Here is a 24,626-nt window from a genome sequence, read left to right as displayed (position 1 = left end):
TTTTGTGTGTACGCCGTTAAATACAAGAACAGCAGTGGTCTTCACAAAAGGAGGCCGACACAATTCCCTTTCCAGAGGTTTATTAGAATGGAATGGGGTAGGAGGGGAGGGTATTAGGCGGAAAGAACACAATGGTGGAGGTCTAAGCAAGCCGGGCCTTAAAAGGAAGGCCAGGCTTTCCTTTAAAGCCTGGAAAGGCCCTTTATTAAGGACTGGAAGGAAGGAGGGAAGAGATGCCAGGCCAGAGGAGCGGCTCCAGAGTCCCCAGAAGGGGGTTGCCGGTGGGGGTCAGAGGAATGTCTGTAGGGAGCAGCCTTCAGGGCACCTTCCTGAGCAAATCCCCCCAAACAAACGAGAAACTTGACTCTTTATAACCTTTTAGGGGTGAGAGGAAATTTCACATCGCATGATTTAGTTCAACACAGCAGACATGACCAAGCACATGGAGGAGCCAGGTCCATAAATCATGGAATACTGTTAGGCCATAGCAAAGACAGCTTCATAACTATGTTCAAGTGTGGCCTGATCTCTTCAGGGTACGGGGTTGGCCTAAAGGTGCAGACTTATGTTCTGTTGTGTACGTGTATGTGTATGTGTCAGGGAACAACTTTTGGGAAATGGTTCTCTCCTACCATGTAGGTAGTCTCTTACCTGCTGAGCCATTTCAGTAGCCCCACAGAGGCCCACTTCTTAGAAACAAGTTCTACTGGTGTTTGCAACAATTTATAACCACCTGATTTGAGTTTAAGCCCAAGACCCTTGAGGCATACTGTAGAATTTCTTACTCTCCAGCCAAAGAAAGTCAGTCTATGTTCTCACAGACTGGCCCAGAGCAGAACCTCTGGACACCCTCGAAGCCAGGGATGATCGGGTAACACCCAGGCGAAGGACCTCGGTCCTTTGGAGAACCATCTATAAATGCCTGAAGAAGAATGGCTTGTCAGACCTGCTGGCTGTTGTCACTCAGCTAGCCTTTAAAACATCCTAAGCTTGGCACCGACACAGTCCCAAGGGGATAAGCGCATGCTCCTCTTGGTGAGGGGAGGCCTCAAGGAGGGGTGGAGGCCCTGAGCACAAGCCTGCAGAAGAAGCAGTTAAGAACTACATGCTGACTTATTACAGGAATGAGTCAGTTTCCTTGGGGATAAATATCCGAGAAGTCTGAACATTTTATTCATTTATGAGGTCTCCTTGCAGACAGGGTGATGAAATCTACCCTAGCATTCCTGAATGATAGGATGCAATTTTTAAAAAAATCTGTATTGATTCTTGATTGTTTCTGGATAGAGATGTGGGGAAGAGTTTCCACTGGCTTCACTGGGAAGAAGCAACTTCGATGTAGTGTTGGAAAAGGTAGGAATAGAGCTCAGGCCAGACCTTTAACCCACAGATGCCAAGATGATATCGACTGGCAGCTCCTCTGAGCTTCTGGCTGTCACCTGCATTGTCACTGTGTCCAAAAGCAGAAGCCGAGAGCGCACAAGGATGTCATGACCACCTCGGAACACACCTGGTGGAAGAGAAAGCAGAGCTCCATGAGGCTGAAGGGCTGTGGAGGCACATGTGCCAGCTGCTCAAGTGGCCCCCATGCCGAGGCTGGGAGACCTGGGCAAGTCTCACTGCTTCTCTGAGCTCCAGAACCCTTAAGGACAAAGGGCTTCGGTAACTGTGTCTGGCTCCTGCCAGGCTCAGGTGACACTCAGGTAGCTTGGGTATGTAAGGTGTAAGCTCCCTTAGAGGCTCACACATGGCCGCTGAATCTGAGAGTGCTGAGGAGGAGAACCCTAATAAGTAAAAACCACAAAGCAGGTGTATGACAGACCCAGGGGACTTAGTTTCCTCATCAAGGCCAGAGGGATGGTGGTGGTGAGCTGTGAGCACTCGCTGAAGCAAGAACACCATCCCAACCTGTTTGTAAACACACCCCAACCTCCACCAAAAATAACCAGCCCCCCCCAACACCTAAGGTTTGTTTTGTCTCAATGGTAGAACACTTCCTTACCTAGCAGGCAAGAGACCCCAGAACTGATTATCAGCACAGGAGAGGGAAAAAAAGCAAGGATTGGCAGCTATTTGAAGGCTGACGCAAAAGGATTAAAAGGATTACTTAAAAGTTCAAGGAATCTTGGGCTATACAGTCAGGTTCTGCTTCAGGAATCTGCCTAGCCTAGCCTCAATCACTGAGCTCCCTTCCCAGCTCCATTTTCACAACTAACTTGAGCAATACAAGCTATGGGCCTTTTTGAGTTAAACACAGGATAACAAGTATTTACCTATGAATTACAAAATAATTTGCATGAAAATGCTCTAGGGAGGAGAGTGGGCACAGGTGCTACCATGTGGGAAGAAGAACAGTTAATGTTCGTTATATGCGCTATTTTCTTTTTTTCTAAATTTGAAATTTTCCAAGATGAAATGTAGATGGCCATTTTTAAACTTTATTTTTGTTTTATGCACATTGGTGTTTTGCGTGTATGTATGTCTGTGTGAGGGTATCAGTTGCCCTGGAACTAGACTTAAACAGTTGTGAACTCTCATGTGGATGCTGGAAATTGAACCTGGCTCCTTTGGAAGAACAGCCAGTGCTTTAAACCACTGAGCTATTCTTTTGTTTTGCTTTTCTTAGGTTTTTATGGGGACTGAGTCTCAAAATGTAGCCCTTGGCCTTAAACTTACACAAAAGTTCCTGTCTCTGCCTCTCAAATGCTGAAATTACAGGGTGAGCTACCAGGCCAGACCCCATCCTCATTCTTCTTAGTAAGAAAACAAAAACAAAAAATAACCAATAAAGTTGATAATTAGACAAAGAAACATCAGACAAGTCACAGAAAAAGAAATATGAATGGAAGATACTTACCTTCATTCAAAATGCAAAAACATTAAAACCACTTCGGGGGGCTGGAGAGATGGATCCCCAACACTGAATTACGGACCTGCTGCTTTAACAGACCAGCAGCCACGGGAGAAATGCTGAGCCATCATGCCACACCCTTCGCAGCTCGTCTCAGAGGATACAGACCAAGGGCCTGCCAGGACTACAGGCTCACACAGGTGTGTTTGTGCGGGAAGTTGGAGGGCGCAGACAAAACCCAGGGCATTCCCACCTGTGAAGCTACTCGGGCCACAGGAGATGGTTCTTACCAGCTAGCAGCAGCGTGTGAGTGTTCTTGTTCTCTGGCACTTTGTCTGACCTTTCACAAGGGTGCATTCCCAAGAACTTCACGATATTGCCCACAGCCTCTGTAGGGAGAAAGCCCAGCTATATCAAGTCATGGTGCATGAGGATTGTGTGTGTTTATTTAGTTGGGTGCTAGTCAAATCCTGGGCCTCATGCATACTAAGTATGCACTTTTCACTGAGACACAAGCCCAGCCCCAAGCCAGGTGTCCCTCTATGCACTACCGCTCAGTGATGTGCTCCAGAGATGGCCCTGGACTCTGGCGGGAATCACTGTTCAGCTATAGTATACAAGGGTCCCGAAAGGCAACCAGACCAGAGACAGGGTCAGCGGCATTTTACCTTCAAGTGTCTTGATAGTAGACAGGGTGAATGTCTCCTCCTTCTCAAACTCATCCCCGACCTCATCCCAGGCTGCTTCAAAGTTCACTTTCATGACTTTCTGGATGTGATCAGACACGGTAACCTCTAGATCCTCCAGCTGGAGAAACAAAGAACAGAGTTAGACTTCAGGAAGATACTTGTTCCACATTTTTAGAAATCTATTCTGAACTCAGCTATTTATCCCTTCCTGCTGCCAGTGTGGGAACCTGGTGGGCTTCAGGACACCAGTTATTTCAGGACCCACCCCAAGGTTCTCAATCAAAGTGCCATTAGCAGCACCTTAGCTGTGTCTTCTAGACTCAACACAGGCTGAACCCTACTGTCATCTCGGCTGTGAATCTGACATTTAATACATCCATTCAGCCAGCTTTGACAGGCTGTGTCCACATGAAGGCTCCTCTGTTCATTCTTCCAACAGATCTTCCCAGAAATCTGTCCTAACACCTGCAGGATGTTTATGGTGCACACAGCCACAGCTCCCCAGAGGAGGGAAGTCTTAAAATGATTCCTGCTGCAGTCATTTTGGCTCAGGAATGGCCATTCTCTACTGAGGTCCTTATGCTACACAAGGGTACATCAGATGCAGTCTAGTAACTGAAGAACTCTGGTCTAGCAGAGAGCAAAGAGGCCCAGTTTACCTAGAAAAATATTGGAGTAATCTTGTGCACCGCGTGAAGGTTGTCTTTGTATATGCAATTGTGGCTTGCTAAACCGACAGCTGAATACTGTCTGGACTTTGATAATGTTATTCTTATGGATCATCACCTGCCTCATGTTTTGTCAACACTCTTACTCTCTCACCTTTTGAATGGCTAAAGAAAGAGTCTAGGCAAGAGAGGAAAGGCAGGACTTCCCGGCAGAGAAAGGGTCTCTGTGAGAAGAGTAAGATGTGGGAGACTCACAGCATGACATGGGAAAGGAACAGGTGCCCAGACTGAGTGAGAGAGAGGTAATGGGTCACATGGCAGGAAGCAGATCAGCATTAGTCAGGTTAGACTAGTTCAGAATCTGCCCAGCTATCCTATCTAAACTATTATAAATATCAGTAAGTCTTCATGTCTAGCTGGTGGGTCCAGAAAGTCCTGCTCTATAAAGTAATTTGACAAGAGCAATTAGAGTCTTAAAATCTTGCTTGCCTTTTGAGCCAGTTAGGAGTTTATCCGAAGAAAGAAATCAGAAATGCATTTGAAAAAATTTCTACACAGGTATATATGTCTGTGCCACAATCATGTAGTGCTTGTGGAGGCCAGAAGAGGGCATCTGATTCCCTGGAACTGAGGTTACAGACCCCTGTTCTTTGCTATGTGGGTGCTAGGAATTGAACCTGAGTCCTCTGAAGAGCACCAGTGCTCTTAACTGCTGAGCCGTCTCTTCAGTCCCTGACACTACCCTCTTACCACATATTCATCCTCATAGCCTTCTTCATCAATCTCTCCAGTGTTGGGGTCACAGTCCTTGACAGTGAACTTCATGACACAGCTGAGCGTGCACGCCACTGTGGAGAAGAAGCGCTGGGTGAAGACAGGTTCCTTCAAGGTCAGTTGGCCACAAGCTGCCCTTCAGGCAGCATTAGGAATAGCCATCAACCCCACCATGCCGGGCAAAGGCAGCACCTTACAGGACAGGACTGTCAAGTCACAGGTCCAAAGAAAAGGCCAAATAAACAGAGACAATGCATTGTGGCTGAGACCGTGCCACAGCTGCAGGCCACTGTCTGTGGTGGATATCACTGGAGAAGTGAATTTGAGATGTCTGCATGTATGTGTCTGTCTTATCAGGGACACTGTGCTATCGTGAAAGAGTACTAACTTGTCTGAAGACCAAATAGGCCTTGATCCTAAACTTAATACAACCCACCTAACCTGAGCCTCAGTTTCCTCATCTACGAACAACAACAGGCAGTACTTACCCCCTTAGAGTTGCTGTGAGAATGAAATAAGATAACATACGAGAAGAACTTGGGCCTGAGCAATTCTTATACCTGAGTCAAGGAGTTTCTGTACCATTCTTGATGCACAAACTCCCATGAAGCTTTAGTGCTAACTACAGAGAGCTCACCAGCTGTGGGGTCTTCCTTGGGCAGAGCCACTAGTGTGTAGCAGGTCCCAGGCTGGTTGTAGGGCAAGCTTCTGGCAGGCACATAGGCGAGCACTTCATATGCCTCCGTGGGCTCCATCTGCACTGTGACATTCTCCAGGGTCTGGTCATTGAGGGTGTTCGTGCAGTCAAACTGGATAAGGCAGAGTGGGGTTCAGATGCTGCTATATGGGATGAGCCAAGATACACCCCCACTCCCACGCTGTCTGCATGGTTGAACATTCACAGGTCTGATGGGTCCTGTAGGGCTTGCCATTGAGTTGGTTGGGCACAACCCGATGGTGTGTCTCATCACTCTTTGCCCAGGACCTCTCTAGCCTGTGAATACTCACCACCTGGTCTCAGGCTGCCCTGCTTACCTGGAACACCAAGTGGTCAGAGAAGGTGTGTTTGGTGCAACGAACGACATACTCAGTTTCCGACTCAGTGAGGGCCACTGGCTCAGGTGAGGACTTGAAGAGGGGCCCGAGCCCCTGGAACTCAGGTACCGCTGCTAACTGCTCTGAAATCCACAGGCCATATTCACTTGGTTTCTGGATCTCCACACCAATTTGTGCTGGTTTCTAGTTACCACCCCTGGCCCCATAGCCTCCCTGAGAGAGACATGTGCATGTGCAACCGGCTGCTCACTCTTCCTCAGCACATTTGCATATCTCTCAGCTCTGGTTCAAGTGTATGATCCTCTAGGAAGACCCTTTCTGTCTTTATCAAGTTCTCTGAAGCACTAAGTAGAAACCCCAATGTCCTAGACCTAATCCATCTGAGGACCCTCACCTTTAGTTCATCAATGATTCTCTCTCTGTCTCTTTCTCTCAAGACTGGAGGGGATAGCTGCTAGACACCTGACACCAGTGATAGGAGCTGATTTGGGTCCTCTGCGAGAGCAGCATGTGCACTTAACTGCTGAGCCATCTCTCCAGCCCTTAGCAAGGATTCTTATAAGAAGGTGGAGATTAGAAAAAGCCTGTAAGGGTGAGGTGCATACTGTTATAGCTACCAACTCTCTGGTCAGTAAAGTTCAATCACAAGGCTTGAGGAACTATTACAGCAGCAACAAGGAACAAGAGGTTTGGAGATGAGTTGAATTCATCTTGACACTATTGTCTGTTTCAAAAATAGTGTTTTAATAGCAGACAAACCTTATAGGGTAACATGGACTGAACACATAAAAAATCAAAAGCACAGCACCAGTGTCTCTGAACTCTAGCTACGCTCCTTCAGACATTCTGGAACCCAGGCCATGAGCACTCAGAGAATCAAAAAGGAAAGAAAAGCCCTAGCACTCTCAACCACCCAGGGCTCAGGAGAACCAATAGAGTTCTCTTAAAAAACTCTTGGTGCTTCGCTGAAATGTGTTGATGCAGGTGTCAGTCATGCAAGCAGAGAGCGTGTGCCTGCAATTCCAGCATTTGGGGAGGCAGAGGGAGATGGATATCTATGAGTTCGAGGTTATCCTGGGCTACAAAGTGAGCCCACAATAGCCAAGGCTATCAAGCCTGTCTTGATAAACCAAAAAATAAAAGAAGACACACAGCTACGTACTCTGCTTTTGAGGCACGTGTGATAAGCAGCTGGCTGGCTTTGAAGTCTGACCATTACTCACCCTGGAAAATCTCCTGCCGAGTGGCTGCTACTTTCTCTGGCTGTTTGACTGTTGCAGTGGCGGTGCTTTCTGTAAGAGCAAGCATACCTGGTAACCCACAGCTCTACTCACAGGCAGCGGGTGCTGCTGACCCCATGCTTTTATTTGGATGTTATAAATGCCAACTCTCCTGACAGAGAAGCATGCAAGGAAAGGAGCAATCCTATTAGCATGGCTGTCCCCACTCCAAGAGGTGGCAAGGGCTACTACTCCTTCTTTTCAGCACACCCACCCATCCTTGTCCACCCTATAGCCAAGGGAAACACATGGGCCTTGGGGACAAACAGGGCCTCACCTGGTCTCTGTTCTGCCATAGGGGTAGTGGCCAGAGGCACAGACTTGAGGTCAAACGGCTTTTCGGAGGGTTCCAGTGTGTACTGCTGCAGGGCTCTCTCCAGACCAGGGATTGACACAGTCAGACCTAAAGCCGGTAGAGAGGTCATTCTGCCTGGCTGGCATGACAAACAGGCATGGCGTGTGTGTCTAGGGAGGAGAGCGGTCTGGGTCCCCTGCTATGAACACTAGATGTGTTGATGCTGAGAAAATTATGGAACCTCTGAGCTTTATTCCTCATCCTCATCTTTCTTCCCACAGGGTTGGTGGGTAGGTAAATTTTAAAAGTTTAAAACTTTAAAAGTTTAAAACTTTAAAAGTTTAAAACTTTTAAACTTTAAAAGTTACTATGACAATACAAGTTTCCATTTTATTTATTGTTTCATTTGTTTGACGGGTCGTTTTGCTATGTAGCCTAAGCTGACTTGGAATTCGCCATCCTCCAGCCTCAGCCTCCTCAGGTTTGGGATGAAGTATGCCTCACACCAGGCCTAAAAGTTTTTACTACTGAGTGTTTTGCACTCTGGACTTTGAGCCAAGAGGATTATCATAAATCCCAGGCCAGCCTAAGCTATGTAATGAGACCCTATCTCAAAACAACAACAAAAGTTTTGGACTGAGGACATGGCACAGTGTTGGTAACTGAGCAAACATGTGCAAGGCCCTGGGTTCAAGCCAGAGTAATACACAAAGAGAGTACTTTAACTTATTTCGCTGTTTCCAGCGACAGGTTCCAAGCCACGTGACCCTGGGTCTTCTGAGATTCTATCAATCCAAGAGATTGCTACACAAGTCCAGGGAAGGATGTGCGGTCTTGGAGGTCCTGGCCCAGAGAAGACTTACCATTTAGGATATAACCTGCATTGAGAGCCTTCTGCTTCTGCTCCAGGACGTTCAGATAAAAGGTGGCTCTGTCTCTCACTTCATTGTCGTCATCCATCACACACCTGCAGCCGGGAAACAAGGTGTTCCTGACTGAGCCCAGCAAGGGTGTCAGAGGCCCTGCAGGGCTGTATGTGGACAGCAGGGCAATGCAGAGCTCTCAAAGCTGAACGCCAAGGGTGAAGCTCTTACATGCCAGTAGAAAACACAAGGGGCTGGTGCCTCTCAGTGGTACACCTCTCCAGTAAACATTTCACACAGCACCACCAGAAAAAAACACACAGAGGGACCCCTGAGCCCGGAGGAGACACACTTACACCCTCTTCTGGACTTGGTACTCGGTACTGGCAGGTACGAGGCACCACACATATGGTGCACAAATATACATACAAGCAAACACCCACACAAATAAGATAAAAATAATTACATCTTTGCTGAGCATGATGACGCGCACCTTTAATTCCAGTGACTGGGAGGCAGAGGCAGGTGGAATTCTGTCAGTTCAAGGCCATCATGGTCTATATAGCAAGTTCTAGGATAGCCAAGGCTATAGAGAAATCCTGCCTCAATAAACAAACAAGCAAATGATTTTTTTTTTTTTTAATGGCAAAAATGGTGAAGTGGGCTTAAGGGAATACTGTTTTGCCCTGTAGCTTCTGAGCCAAGACTCACCTCTTCAGCAACACCAAGATACTAGGTAACATCTCTTCATTCTGGGCTCCAAACTTGGCCAGGGCACTCACTGCACCTAGTTCCAAGGAAAATATGATTCACCAACAGCCCCTCAGGCCCACCTGCCAGAGTGCTAGGGATGCCTAATAGTGCTCAGAATGGGAATTTATGCAGAAGAGCTAGAGGGCGAATCATAGAACAGCTCTTGTGCAATCCAAGTGGATCCTGGTGCTACCCAGGCCTCAACTTCCTCTTCCAGTAACTAGAGAAAGGGGTGAGCAGATTAGTGGCTCCTATTCTGGAGCTAGGGGCTACTTTCAAATTATTACCATGTCAGGCTATTTACTTCTGAACAGCTTCATTTGTACCTACACCTGAGAGAGAAAATAACATGAGACAATAAACTATCGGTCAATGATTAACTGCCAAAAGAAGAAAATTTGCCTATGGGGGACATAGAAGTAAAAATATGGAAAATAAGATGAATTAAAAACAAGATAGCCTGGTGTGGTGGTGCACACCTTTGATCCCAGCACTCAAGAGGTAGAGGCAGGCTGAGCTCTTGAGTTTGAGGCCAGCCTGTCTACAAAGTGAGTTCAGAACAGCCAAGGCTACACAGAGAAACTCTTGTCTCAAAAAATTAAACAAACAAAAACACAATGCTAAACAGGAATATACAGTGGAAATTTTTTAAATGTAGAAAATCTTTTATCCAGATTTTATCTAAAGTCTTCTTGACAATGTGAAAACAGCTAATGAGGCCATGTGCCCAGTGTGCTGGTTCCCCTGGGGGCTTAGGTCCCTCTGCTGGCAAATTCACTGCAAAAGAAACTAAGAGCCCAGGATCACCCCAGCTCAGACCTACCTGCCCGAACCTCTTCATGCTCCAAGACCACACGGTTGTAGATGAAGCGAATGTACTTGGAGGGGTTGTTGGTCTTGGGCCCCTCCTGGCCCAGCAAGTGCAGGATGCGGGTGGCCAGCACCGTGAACTCACAGTCCTCGATGAACTCGCATAGGTGTGACAGCCCTGTCTCCTTGCTCTCTGCATTCTCCTCAATGATGCTGATGATGCAGTCCACGATGGCGCGCTTGTACTCAAAGCCACCCTGCAGAGAGAAAGGTCTAGCTGAGCAATGAGCTCACATCCTCTAGAGACCAGTGGAGGACCAGAGCCTAGCCAGGTCTAGAGACACTGCTCCACCGACAGCCTGGAAGCAGGAGCCTAGGCTTCTGTCTCTTTGTTGGATATAACAAAAGGCTTGGCCTGAAGTTCACTAGGGCCTTCTAGTAATAACAGGAGAGTTTGATGGAAACAGTTCAGACCAGTTCGCTTGCTGAGTATAAGATACATTATATTAGTAAATATAATGTTCTGTTCTCATGTTCTGTTTAAGCTGGCTCTGGAGGAAGGGTTGCTCCCTACCCCAACCATCTACCTGCAGTTGGCAGTTTTCTTCCTTTTCTCCTGCTTGCTATACACCTAATGGACTCACACTCACTTGAAATGGAAAGCCTGGCTATGGGAGATCGTGCTCCACATGGATACCCAGACATAAAGAAGCTGGAATGGGTGACACGCCAAAGTATCAAGCACAGAATTACCACCTGATCCAGTCATTCCATTCCTGGGCATCAGCAACAGGACAGATCACAGCAGTGACAGAACATAAGCAACCTGAGTGTTCACAAAATGTAGTCTGAAGTTTAAAGGAATGTTATCCAACATCGAAAAAGAAATCCTGACATACGTTACAGTACAGATGAAACCCAAAGACATTTATAAGTGAAATAAGGGAGACAGAGAAAGAACACGTCTAATTCCCTTCAAACAGGGTAACTAGAGCAGTCAGTCACAGAGAAAGAACTGTGGATAAAGAGACGACAAGAGGCAGACGAGGAGCTAGTGTTTAACAGGCACAGCACCTTGGCTAAAAACTAAAATGTTGGGGATGGAGAGGCTCACTGTTTGGAGCACTTGTATACAGAGAGGACTCAAGTTTGATTCCCAGCACCCACAGGCTTACTCATAACCATTCCTAACTCCAGTTCCAAAGAATTCCACACCCTCTTCTGACCTCTGAGAGTGCTAAGCATGCACATGGTATACATACATACATGCAAGCAAAACACTCAAACATAAAATAAAATGAATAAATCTAACTGAAACAAATTTAAGGGGACTGGAAAGACGGCTTAGTGGTTTAGAGTACCTGCTCTTCAGTTCCCAGCACCCCATCAGGCAGCTCACAGTAACTCCAGCTCCAGCTGATCCAACACCCACTCTACCCTGCACCTAGACACCTAGATACACACACACCACACCTAAAGATAAAATTTTAAACAAATTAAAAAACTGGAAATTATGAGATGAGCTAGACACAGTTGTACAAGACTAATTCCAACTCACATGCACACACCCCAACACACAGCGATCCACCTGCCTCTGCCTCCCTGAGTGCTGGGATTAAAGGCATGTGCCCCCACACTTGGCTATTAAATCTTAATGGTAGAAAAATCTTAAAACTTAAAAAAAGAAGATTCCCAGATCAGGTAGGGTGTAGATCAGTGGAACAAGGCCCTCCGCCCATCCCGACTTTCTGCTCGGTAGACTGTGCCAGCACAGGAATGGGCTGGTTCGGCTGCTGGTGAGAAGATGAGCCATCAGCCTGTGTGTGCTCCTGAGCATGCACTGGAGCATGTGGAAGTCAGAACACAACTGGTAGAAGTCAGTTCTCCCCTCTGGTCATGGCTCTCTCTGCTTTCTGAGTTTCAGGGATCAAACCCGTCTCTGGTCATCAGGCTTGGTGGCCCCTCACTGACCCCTCACTTTACCTTTAAGGGATTCAGCCATTTGTGTTCTGAAGAACAAAGAAAATGCCAGGCATGGTGCATACCTGGAATTCGAGCATTCAAGATGCTGAGGCAGGTCAATCCTGAATTTAAGGCCAGTCAGAATGACACAGTGAACTAATCTCAAGGGGAAAAGAAAAGAAGGTGCGTCTGCTCGCTGGGAGTCACAGCCAGTGAGGGACCGTACACTACACACCCTAAATGATATTTCAGCCTCACCGCTGCAGCCAGCCGCCTGCTCTGACTAGGTGACAAATGGCAGCAGGAGAAAGGTAAGTTCTCAAGTCTCAGTGCTGCAGCCCCTCAGTGAAGGCCATTCATAACCTTGACTGCAACAGCAAGCAAGTAGCTTTCTGGGAGGCAGCCAGAAAGCTGAGACAAAGCTTGGGGTGTCTGAGGACCAGAGGTGTCTGGGCTCAGATACCACAAAGTGCTCTCCTTGTTCTTCACAGTAACATGGAGGCAGGTCATTCCACTCAAATCACACTAAGCCTCAGCTTCTGTGTTTTTAAGACAGGTCTAGTGTATCCCAGGCTAACCTCAAAATCACTATGTAGCCAAGGATGACCTTGAGCTCCTGACCTTCTTGTTTCTACCTCTAAGTGCTAGTATGTATCACCTACCCAGTTTATACAGTACTGGAATCAAAATCAGGCTTTGTGCATGCTAGGCAAGCAGTCTCCCAGAATCCCTTTTTCTCTCTTTCTTTTTTTAAAAGTGTGTGTGTGCCTGTGTATGGGTACATGCACATAAGTACACTAAGTACCCACAGAGGCCAAGATGGTGTTGGAGTTCCTGGAGCTGGAGACAGTTATGAGCTGCTAAACAGAACAGTATGCACTCCTAAGCTTTCTCTCCAGGACTTCCTTTTAAAAATAAACATACACACAGACAGACACATACACGTGTGCACGCATACACATTATCCTTCTCTGTGCATGTGAAATATATGTGTGTAAGTTCAAGCCTATACATGACACATCACAAATATGGAGGGGAGAGTTCAACTTTCAGGAGTTGATTCTCTCCTTCCACCATGGAATTCAGGGATTAAAATCAAGTCCTTAGGTTTTCACGGTAATCCTCCAAAGTGCTGGGATTAAAGACGTGTGTCACTATGCCCAACAGAAGTTTATTTCTTATGATAAGTCCTCTGGAGGGAAAGACAGGTGGATCTCTGTCAATCCAAGGTTGGCCTGGCTATATCGTGAGTTCCAGGACAGCCAGAGCTATGTAGAGACCCCGTCACAAAAGAAAACAACAAAACCCAGAACCAATGTCATGTTTTTAGCCCCAGTTCTCCAAGAAAGGCACTGCAGCCTTCTATGCAAGACTTCGTAATAGAACCCATGCATGCTCCTTTCTGCACAAGTGCGGCCTTGGGGCACCTGCTGGGCCTGTTGCCATACTGGTGAGTCATGCATTATTACTGTGATTACAAGCGGCTGGTGCTGCTGCACCATCTGTGCGAGGTACTTAAAGTGCCTCGGGCACCAGGAAACTAGCTGTTTAGCAGTGTTCTGAGCTTAATACCAAGAAAAAGGTCTGGGCAGCCAGGCCATCCTCTGTTTCAGGAGCTCACAGGCCAGAGTGGCCCCCGTCTTACCTCTTCCCTTAGCATGGTGAACAGGAAGCTCATGAGCACGGCATGTTTGCGAGGGTACTTCTGGCACAGGGCACTGATGGCCTGGACAACCACCACCTGGGGCAGAGACATGTGTGAGCAGCGACCCGACAGTCCCGGTGACTTGCTCACTAAATGCCACACGTCCCTCCTTAGGCAAGATCATGCCTTAGGCCTAACACTAGAGCAAGAAGCCAGAAGGAACACTTCTCCATGCTGGGGCACACAGCCCTGAGCCACCCAAGGCAAGTGGAACGTGGCAGTCTCAGCAGCCCAAGTGAGGATCTGAGTCCTTAAACCCTGGTCTGCTTCTCTCCGGCCTTCCACATTTTCACCCAGCATTCCATGCCGCTCTCTTCTCAAGGTCTCTTTGGCATCCTTATTCCCTCTGCTTTATCCTTCTTTTTCTTCTTCAACTGGCTCAAGTCCTTCCATGGCTGTGACAGCACCCCTCTTGCCTGCTCCTAAGCCAATTCATTTTCTGAGATACAAGTCTCCTAAACTCATCCTCTACTGTCCAGAAGGGTTATTTTCCTGTGCAAATCTTATCACATCATCATTCAATAAGCCTCCATATAGCCCACAAGCTATATGAATAGATTTCTGCCCACTTTATACAACCCACACTCTAGAATTTCTCCTGCTATATCAAAAATTGTTCCTACTATTATCTGCTCTGATGGAAACTCACCAGTGACACATTTCATGACTCCATTTATATAACACTGACATAATCTAGCCATGCAAAATAAGAAAAGATTAGTGACTGTCAAGAATCAGGCATGAGGAGGTGGGAATGAAGTGCATGGGTGCTGTCTAGTGATACTAAATCTGAACGTGGCAGCAATCGTAACCAGTGAAATCTGAGTAAGCTCTCTAGATGGTACAATTGCTGGTTTCTTCATTAATACTGTGTTGTGACTATGTGGGATATAGGCGTTGGAGTCGACAGAAATGCCCAGGACCTTTCTTTTTATTTACCTGCAACTTCCTGTGAATTATTTTAAAGTAAAGTTTAAAAAATATGCCAGGTGATGGTGGCATATGCCTTTAATCCTAGCATTAAAGAGGCAGAGGCAGGTGGATCTCTGTGAGTTCAAGGCCAGCCTGGTCTACAGAGTGAGTTCCGGGACAGCAAGAGCTACAAAAAGAAACCTTGGTAAGAAAGAGAAAGAGAGAAAGAGGGGAAAAAAGGAAGAAAGAAAGGGAGGAAAGGAAGAAAGAGAGAGGAAGGAAGGAAGGAAGGAAGGAAGGGAAGAAAGAAAGGGAAGAAAGGAAGAAGAGAGAAAGGAAGAGAAAAGAGAAAGAAAGAGAGAGAAAAAAAAGGAAGGAGGAGAGAAGGAGGAAGGAAGGAAAGAAAGAAAGAAAGAAAGAAAGAAAGAAAGAAAGAAAGAGAAAGGAGGAAGGAAGGATGGATGGAAGGAAGGAAGGAAGAAAGGAAGGAAGGAAGGAAGAAGGAAGGAAGGAAGGAAGGAAGGAAGGAAGGAAGGAAGAGGAAAGAAAAGCTAGCTAAGAAAGAAAGAAAGAAAGAAAGAAAGAAAGAAAGAGGAAAGAAAAGCTAGCTAGCTACTACAAGCCAGACACGGTGGTATTAATATATCAATGAAGGTGTTAAAGGAGAATCTTGAGTTCATTGTCAGCATGGGCTAGGTAAAAAAACCCTGTCCTGATCTGAACACAGAAAAAAAAAAAAATTCCCAAACCACCGCTTTCTAAATGTCTTTTTTACAATTAAAACTTTATCATGAGCTGAGCGGTGGTGGTGCATGCCTGTAATCCCACTACTTGGGAGGCAGAGACAGGCTCCTTGGTACTTTCCAAATCCCCACTCCTGCCCTTTTTCCCTGGCTCACGCTGCCTTGCTCCCCAGCAGCTGCTAATGCAGTGCCAGCTCCTCGATGAAGCTCAAGCTGCTGCTCCTTTACATGTTTGTTCATTTGTTAAAGCTTCTCTCTCCCACCCGCTGCTGCCCACTCTCCTGAAACTCTAGGACAGCAAGAGCACAATAAAAACTTCAAACCCCTTCCTGGCCTACAAAGTACTGTTCTTAAAAATCAAGGGCACAGAGGGTCAAAGACCTGGAGTCAGGACTGAGCACTCCAAGCCTGTGGCATGGCAGCAGGTTCAGAACATCTCCCTTGACCTGGGGACTGCTATGAGGGCACTTGGTACCTTGAACTCATCTGAGATCTCCGACATGAAGGAAGAAATCTGCTTCATAAGGCGGTCAATGCTGCTCTCACTCCCTGTCTTGAGGAGGGTGGTGATGGCCAATGTGGCGATGCTACGGTTCGAGTCTGTGACCAGGTTTTCCAGATCCAGATTGCAGGCGGTCACTGCTGATGGGTGCTTCATGGCCACCTACAGAGAGAAAGGACAGACACAGAATTGGCAGTACCCAATTCTGTCATTTCACCTCCAGGGTAGGCCTGGCCAGAGGTCCTTTGGGGACTATGTCTACCCCTTCTCCCAGGATTCAGAGGGAGGAAACCTACCAGCCAGCCCCACTCCCAGCTCTTACCTTATTGAGGGTGCGCACAGCAGCATAGCGAAGAGCGGCCTTGGGCGAACTGCAGAAAAGCTGGAGCACTGCAGGAGACAGACATGTGTCAGGCTGCCCTTGGTGCCAGGCAGTAGGATCCTGGGGTCCCAGGGGAGCAGATGAACAAGCTCTCAGGCCAGTCACACAAGCTCTTTGCTTAGCTGAGGCCAGCAGAACTGTCTTGTCCTAAACCTTGTCAGTGAGGGCCCTGTGGATGTCATTGGTTATTATATACTAACCACCTGTCACATGCTAGGCCCTTGCTGAATGGGTGACATGCCTGATGATTCTCCCAACTCCCAGGGAAGAGAGCAAATCAACTCCAGCGGCTTTCAGTGAATAGCCACCTGACAGAAGCAGGGTTAAGGGCTACCCACATGTACAGCCTACGCACACAACCAACTCTCTCCTTCCATGCTCACAGGACCCAGTGAGCATCCCACATCACCAAGCTAGGGAGCTAAGTCCTCCCTCAAGGACCAAGTTTATTTCTCTCTAGGACAGTGCCAAAGAGTGGACCCCTGCTGTGTATATTAGGGCCCACACTAGTCCCTCAGCCTGGCTTTCCACAGCTCGCAGCTCAAGTCTGTGCTCAAGCACAGTCTTGAATGTGACTATACTCTGGATTTCCAAGTCCTTTTCTTTATTGCTTAGCTTTTATTTGCCTGTCAGTTTTTGGAACTAACTAACTGTCCTATTAAAATAGGAAAACTACCTTTTCAAGCCTCTACTTCATGTCTTTCATTATTCTGGAAATATGGGGACATCACAGGAGGACATTTGTCCCCACACGGCAATTGAATGCATGTTTGTTTTTCCCCATGGAGAAAGGGAAACTACACATCCAGTTGAACCCTATCTTTCTACCAGCTTGATATCACCATTGTGGGGGCCTCAAGAAAAACAGCCCAATCACGGCAACTCTCCTGTCATACTTCTTTGCCTCTGGGCTGGTCCTAGGTTAAGTGCTCATCCCTCTCTGCCACTCTCGGAATCCGGTGTAGACCCTTTGAACTCTCAACGCAGGCGCTGTTCTGTTCCAGCTTTCCATGCCCCGGGTGCATATTCCCTACTCCCATCCCAACACCGGCCTAGCGCAGTGGACAAGACACTGCTTTGGCTAGAGGGCTAGTGCAGAAACAATTCAAAGCTGCTGGGTTCTCCTCAGTAACACACAGGCGGCATCCATATTTATGTCTTATACTAGGAGGAGTAGCTTGAACAGATCCAGCCTTTACCACCTACAGCCAGAGGTCAGCTGTGTCTCAGAAGGGCAGTGAGGTCTGGAGAAGAAGGTCAGAGGACAGCAGTTTGCCTACCTGCCAAGAGCAGTGCCAGTGAATCCAGCTGTGGGCCCCAGTGCTACCCCATGAACACACTAAATATTACAGGTCCTAGGCCCCACCCCAGTCTTCCTCTGGAGCCAGGTGGCCTAGCAGTGCTGGTGTGGACCCCACACCTGCCACTCCAGCACTAAGATGGAACTGAAAACAGCCCACCTTAAAAGTAATGCCTGTGAGAGACCTATATCACAGCCTATCTAAAGACCTCTGGCTCAGGGCCTGTGCCCTGTAGACAAACCATGCATCAGGAAAGGGGACGTATGGAGACCTGACACGGCGGGGGCCAGCTCTTTGGCACTGCAGCCTGGCAGGTTGACAATGGCTGAGGCAGCTTCATATACCACCATCTCGTGCTTGTTACGCAGGCAGCTCTCAATGAAGTCAAATAGTGGGCTGTCACGGCTACAAAAGAACATAGCAACAAGAAGTTGGGGGCAATCCAGCAATGCTCGAGGCATCTCCTAGCTGGCAGCGGACCAGTGTTCTCACCTGCCATCTTCTTCTTCTAGCTGCTTGCTGGCCACTCGGATCATCATGCAGTAGGCAAAAGGGGACTTCAGGCCATGCCGGGTGAACTTACTGATCATCTTACTCACAGCCAGGCGGTCATTCTTCCGCACATGGTACAGAAGTCCTAGTGCATGGTACTGAGGACAGGGAAAGCATGGGAAACAGACACATCAGGCCAGGTCTGCTGCCGCGCAGCACTGGCAAGGCCACCGTGTCTCTCTGGCTTCACCCTTCGTATTTTAAGAAGAGCGTAGCAATCACATGCACACAGAGGGGCTGCAACAACTCCCCCAAGCACTCTGCATAACGAGCTCTGGTGTATTGCTCAGCACACCACATATATGACGTTCTCACTTGCACCAGAGTTTTGGCAAGGGCCCTGCAGGCATCCTGACTGAGGGAGAAGACACCAGAACAGAAAGAGCTGCAGCAGACAGCTGGGGGCAAGACCTGAGCATGGTCCTGTGGGGCACAGCACACAAACCCTTCCAACACCCAGAGGACTGGCCTGCTTGTCCCTGCTTCTCTGTCCCACTTGTGGCCAAGCTGGCTTTGGAGGTCTAGAAGGCCAGAGACGCCACTTTTAGAGATGTAAGTTACCAAGATCATTTCCTGTCTTTCCTGTTCCTACTTAGTCAAGAGGCATATGAGGGCCAACGTATGGCAGGTGCATGTGCTTTCCATGTGGTGTCTCTGACCCTTAGAGATATACTAAAGCATCATTGCTGACCACAAAGGCAAGATCCACATGAAGAATGAGGAGAATGACCACCACTGAAGGAAAGGGACAAGCCTGTCTTTCCTGTCCCTCATTATGTGTGTTTTCTCATTTAACCCTTGCTCTTCCAACTTTCCAAAGAAACTGAGACTCAGAGGGAGGCCGACCAGGTTTAGGTTAGAGAGGAAAGTCTCTCAGATGGAAACCTCATGTCACTTACAGAGGCAGCTCAGCAACAGTTTGGACTGCGATGACCATCACCTGAGCCAGGTGGGCTATAATAGCCTGTATTCCAAAACAGTCTCACCTGCCTTTCAACATGCTTGGCTACTTCAGCAGCACCCAGTAAGAAACTCTTCCCCAAACACCATGTGCTGCCCTGGCCAGAGGCCACCAGGACTTGTGGAGCATGGACAATGACAGTGTCTCGTGCACTTGCTTGTTTTCAGCATCATTCTTACCTGTACCATGATGTTGTCACTGGATGCTGCCTCCTGGGCCTCGTTCACCCAGCGCTTGACCACATCAAAGCTGCATTTCAGCAGATGCTGCGGACAGTGGGTCTTGTTAAGTGATCAAAAGCAAGGGCTTCCTTCTTGTCACACCCCTGTCCTGTTTCAGATGTAGTCAGGGCCTCCTGACTGTCCTGATCCCAAGACCACAGACAGACAGCACAGCTGCCATCCTCATCCTCCCCAGTCCAAACAATCTGCCACTAAGGGGTGGGTCAAAGCCACTCGCCCGAGGTCTCCCAATGAGCCCAGAGTGTCTTGTTCTCTTCTGACAAGACTCTCAGACATTTTATTCTACATAACCCACCTCTGCACACCCCAGTCACTGCTACGTACCAGGGAAGACACAAGGGCAGAGCTGGAGACACTGGGGACCTTGTCTACAATCGCCTGCTTCATGTAGCGCTCGACAGCCTGCAGCATGGTGCTCTGTGGGAGAAGGCGAGCTCAGGCATAGAAGCGATGGGGAGTCGAGCAAATCAAGCATTTCAGAAGCACCTGGGCGACAATCCTACCCCACGCCTCCACCTGATTCAGAGAGCTGCAGTGGGGCGAGGTCTCACTTGAGAGCCTGGGAAGCAGGCAGAGGGTGGAAGAACTCACGTCAGTGATCTGGCAGAGGGCTCGCACAGCGGGACCACGGTAATTATCTTCTTTCCCAGTCATATCTTTGGTCAGGCTGCCGGGGAAAGGAGGCACTGTTGACAAGCAGGGTCCCAGGCCATCCCTCTCCGCTAGTCCACCTGCCACACCATCTCCTAACTACTGTTCCCCTCTAACCTCACCCCTCAAGCCAAACTCTAACCCAAACAGCGGCTCCAGGGAGTTTTACAGAACTCAAAACAGGGTGGGGCATAGTGGCACACACTTGTAATCCCAGCAATCAGGAAGTAAAGGCAGTAGGATCACCATGAACTCAAGGCTTCCTAGAGCACCAGAAAGAGCAGCCTCCTCTGCAGGCCTTTTCACATGTGGATGCTCAGCCTGGACTCCACTCCCTCAGAATCCAGACCTTTCTGGAGGCCTCTTCTGGTCAAAGTCAAGCTATTATCTGCAGGTACTCGGGTCAGCACGGCTCTGGAAGGCTTTGCCCTTCTCCCCCATTCCTTCTTCCTTGATAAAAAAATGTTAGATTATATTCCTAAAGCCAGCCACCAAGGTCTGTTCCCATACTTGACCACTTCTTCCTCCTGAGGCTGACTATTAAGGTCCAGCTATCAAAATATTGTAGTCTAGCAATCGAAAGCCCCCTTTCGCTCACCTAATTAAATTGTTCGACTAAAAGTAAACACCTCACCCTAACATGGGTTTTCCCCCTTTACCTTTATAAACTGCTATTTCTATAGGTCATGTCTGTCTCCTCTCTGTCCAGAGGCAGTCTTTTGTCCACACCACTTGACAAATACTCCCTCCCTTCTTTCTTATTCCCTTCCTCTTTTCCCTCATCCTCTATCTCCTGTCTTTGTCTCTTACTTTTTGCCCTCTGTCCCTCTGGGATGAATAAATCCCCTTGTGCGAGAACTTGGTCTTGGGGGTCTTGAGCCAATACTGATTCCTTTTAGTGTCCTTCCATTCTGCTTTCACTCCCTTACACATCCATAAACCATGTTACAGCCCAGCTGCCTTGTCATTTGCTCATAAATCCTGAGGGTGCAGAGGCATGTGTTGTATTAACAGTTTCTTCCAGGATTGAAGCATTCCTTCCTGCAGGGAAGCCCCTTAAGCTGAAGGTAAACAACTCACAATAGCTTCGGGAAGTACCTGAAACTGACCAGATTCATTAGGCTCCTTCCCTGCCAGAGTAAGCAATAAAAGCTGAGAGTCACTCTCAAAACAAGAACCTAGTTGTACGAAAGAGCCTCAGAGCAGACCGGCTGCCTGGAAGAAGCAGAGACCTACCAGGCTGCCTGGAAGAGGTTTAAACCAACTGAGACAACTGGAAAGGACACTCTCCCCCCTATTGAGCTGCCTGCAGTGTGCTGTGCAGTGAGCTCCAAGTTTCCAGCTTTGTGAGCTCTCACCCATGCTGGGGTAAGCTTTGGTGACGTAGCTGTCTTTGAGTCACTTCTACTACTCTAAGTCCTTAGCCATATTCCTGTAAGTAACCCGAATAAAAGCCATGGCTCAAAGTGGACTTCGGTGGTATATGTACTTTGGTTTGTCGTGAGTTCCTTATCTGGGATGAGCAGACATTGTATGTTTTGTCTCCCCAGGAAAAGTTTCCTCACACACCATTGCTTCCTTATTCACTACCATACTCCCAGAACCATGCATGGACTGATAAATGTTCAGCATTATCTTTCTAAAATAAAGTTTAAGATTTATTTTTATTAGTTTTAGTAACATACAGGTGTCTGTGTCTGCATGTGTCCTCCAATGCATCAGCTTCCTCGGCACCTGGAGATGTGCCTATTGACGAGGGTGCTAGGAACCATACTCAGGTCCTCTGGGTATGGTTCCTAGCAAGCGCTCTTAACCAATGAGCCATCTTGCCAGCCCCAGTAAATGTCATCACAATGCACCTGAAAATGGCTGCATAGGCCTCCCTTTGCATAGCAGTGTCAAGAAGAAATAAGAGAACTGGGCCTCAGGGGGGGTTGTTGTTGTGCTTTTATTTATTTGTTTGTTCATTTATTTTTGGAGATATCTTGTTATATAACCCAGTCAGGTTCAAACTAGCAGAAATTCTCCTGTTTCTACCATGTGCTGGGTGTACACGTGTGTACCACCATGTTTGATACTCATACTCATGGTGTATCAAACATACACCATGTTTGATAATACATACTCAAGGACACAGAGTATGTATTAGTGACATCTGTCCCTAAATTACTTAGCCTAATGAAGAAACCAGTACTTGGCCAGCAGACTTGCTCATAAACTTCTTGCACTCTGGTTTTCTTTCCCTTAGCACTCACTAAAGACTTTCTAAAAGTCCCATGCTGGTTGTGTTATCTAAGGAGGAGGAAGAGAAGCAAGGCCAGAACAGTGAGAAGGCAGCAGAGCACTCTACAGGCTGGTACAGAGTGGGCCTAGGAGGAAGGGGCACTGGCCATATACCAAGACCCTTTGCTGTACATGTGGCCTCTGCCAATGGATACCACCAGAGGAGCCACCCCTGCCCAAGGCTTGCCTGCTGGTAACAATGATGACATCCTCTGCAATGCAGGACATCTCCTTGATGGTCAAGTAGCACATGCGACGGAGTGTGGGCTGAAAAAAAACATGAAGAAGGCCCTATCAGTCCTGCTCAGTGGGAGAGGTTCAGAGTCAGGAGGAGCCTGCAGAGGCAGGCAGGCCATGCTGACTGCTGGTCCTCCCACCACCCTATCACAGGTGTCACATCTCCAAAAATGCAGGGACTGGTGAACTTACATCGTTGGACTGAAAGAGCTTGGTCATGGCGAAGAACGCTTCAGTTGCTTCTGTGGTCCCCAGGTGCTCCCCCTGTGGTAATCATAAAAGCCTCAGCTTTAGACAGGAGGCCAACAAGCTAGACCTTGGAAGAATGCAGGGACTTGAGCACAGGCAACAAACGAGAACTGTAAACTTGAGAGTATACAGAGCTGGACTGCTGGTTCCAAGCACACAGCTGTCAAAGGCTTAAGCGTCCATCCCCATTTACACAGCACCCTGTACTTCCCGCCAAGCCTCATCTTGTTACCTGGTTTATGAGGTAAAGGATCTTGGTGAGGATGTGGGCACATTTCCGAGGATTGATAGGAGTTTCGTTAAAGACCCGAGCCTGTAGAAAACCAACCATTACCTCTAGCCCAGTATAGTTCCCTTCCATAGCCATCCTCAGTTCATGAAGGGCATGGAGAACCATAGGTTGTGCATTAATAACTCAGTCCAAATACATATATTCTCAAAGGGGAAGAGTTTATTATTTTTAACTCACCTACCAGCCACACCTGAAAGTTTTGCTTGTGCTGCCCCACTGACTAGCTATACTTAGCAAATATAATGAGCAAAGTCTCTTCTTCTGGGCCCAAGCTTTTAAAACCAGCACTCTATGTACATTAATATTCTGACAGCATGGCTGGCAGGTATTCCTGACCAAACAGGTGTGATGGAACTTGCCTCTTGGAGTACTGCACTCTTCTCCAGGTGCTGGAGGGGGTTGGAGCCTCCACCTATGATGAACAGAGAAGACTGATTACAAGCTCTGATCCTGAACTAATTTCTTTCCTTTTTTTTTTTTTTTTGAGACAGTCTCATGTATCCGAGACTGGTCTTGAACTCAGAATGTAGCAGAGGACGATCTTGAGCTACGATCGATCTTCCTGCCTCCACCTCCTGGTTTATATGGTGCTGTGGATCAAACACAGGGCTTCAAGCATGCTAGGCAAGCACTCTCCAAACTGTGACCTTAAAATTCAAGATTCTGCCAAACGCTGGGAAGAGAAGTCTCCATCATCTATCAGCGGCAGTCAAGGTTCTACAATCTGTGTATAAATCCTGCTAAGGGAACTCCTCTCTTCCCCAGACCATTTGCTCACAGTCAGCACCCCTTCTGTGCCTTTCAGGATGCCACAGTTTGCATTCATTCACGCACATTCATTAAGTGAGTCTGTGCCAGGGACGACCAGCACTGACTAACCTGTGACTGAGTTTCCCTGACAGAGAGGTTACATGTGTGTGATTATATGGTTACTGTCTGGTTCCTCCTCCACTTTATGACCATTCTAACACTCCCACTGCAGGCCTCGAGTGTCCTACTTGCTTTAGATACTGCAATGTCAGGATCTGTAAGGTGACTGATGTTCGGTAAATACAATTTATTGAATGAATGAAACGGTCAGGGTTTTTAGCTGCAGGACTGGTTACACACACATTGGCAACGCAGCTCTGGCAAATACTAAAAGGTCGGATGGAAACACAAGGGAGCATCCAGCCTGGGACCCTCCTCTGACAAGATGGGGAAGGTGAGGCCCAGAGAGGAGCGTGACCCACACAAGGTCACGCAGCAATCCTGGCCAGAGCTGGAGAACGCAGAACAGTCCTCTCCGAGGACAGCTAAGGACCTGCGCATAAGCCCCTGCCCCTCTTGGGCCCCGGCTCTGGTTCTGACAGAAGCCCGGAAGAAGGAAGCCCAGGAAAGTCCCGGGAATCTGCGCGAGGGCCTGACCTTCCCAGGCCTTTCAAGGGTCCCTCACCCGACTCCTCGTCCTTTTTGTCGAATTTCTTCAACATGGTGCCAGGAAAAGCTCCACGCAGCAGGGAGATGCTCAGAGTAGCGGTGAGAGCAGCTTCTCCCAGCGGCTTCCGTACTTCCGCCCGCCACGTCGCCTTGAGCACTGCGCTGTAAACTGCGCCTGCGCACTCTGTGGTCTG

The 24,626-nt window shown here is 47.9% G+C and overlaps 1 protein-coding gene across 1 annotated transcript; it reads right to left on the bottom strand.

Moving 5' to 3' along the window:
* Positions 1-1,145: 1,145 nt before the first annotated feature.
* Positions 1,146-24,620, bottom strand: Copg1 (COPI coat complex subunit gamma 1). The gene is made up of 24 exons (XM_021638830.2): positions 24,449-24,620; positions 23,373-23,425; positions 22,954-23,034; positions 22,665-22,736; positions 22,423-22,502; positions 19,893-19,968; positions 19,626-19,718; positions 19,239-19,325; positions 18,039-18,196; positions 17,818-17,951; positions 16,186-16,253; positions 15,837-16,025; positions 13,647-13,742; positions 10,053-10,296; positions 9,188-9,263; positions 8,477-8,580; positions 7,596-7,721; positions 7,262-7,330; positions 6,018-6,160; positions 5,620-5,791; positions 4,959-5,056; positions 3,520-3,658; positions 3,142-3,240; positions 1,146-1,510 (listed from the first exon to the last, which is right to left on the bottom strand). The coding sequence occupies exons 1-24, from the start codon at positions 24,483-24,485 to the stop codon at positions 1,380-1,382; spliced, it is 2,625 nt and encodes an 874-aa protein (XP_021494505.1). The 5' UTR covers positions 24,486-24,620; the 3' UTR covers positions 1,146-1,379.
* Positions 24,621-24,626: the final 6 nt, after the last annotated feature.

The sequence above is a fragment of the Meriones unguiculatus genome, chromosome 5 (assembly GCF_030254825.1).
Source record: "Meriones unguiculatus strain TT.TT164.6M chromosome 5, Bangor_MerUng_6.1, whole genome shotgun sequence".
In the NCBI taxonomy this organism is placed as follows: domain Eukaryota; kingdom Metazoa; phylum Chordata; class Mammalia; order Rodentia; family Muridae; genus Meriones; species Meriones unguiculatus.
The sequence above is the reverse complement of the archived record's forward strand: the minus strand, read 5'-3'. Positions and strand labels throughout refer to the sequence as shown.

Excerpts from the sequence above, each read along its gene's own strand:
- Copg1 (XM_021638830.2), bottom strand. The coding sequence starts at position 24,485 with ATGTTGAAGAAATTCGACAAAAAGGACGAGGAGTCGG. Across the intron at positions 22,503-22,664 it reads AGCTCTTTCAGTCCAACGAT|CCCACACTCCGTCGCATGTG; the intron begins GTAAGTTCACCA and ends GTTTTTTTTCAG. Across the intron at positions 13,743-15,836 it reads AGATCTCAGATGAGTTCAAG|GTGGTGGTTGTCCAGGCCAT; the intron begins GTACCAAGTGCC and ends TCTCTGCCCCAG.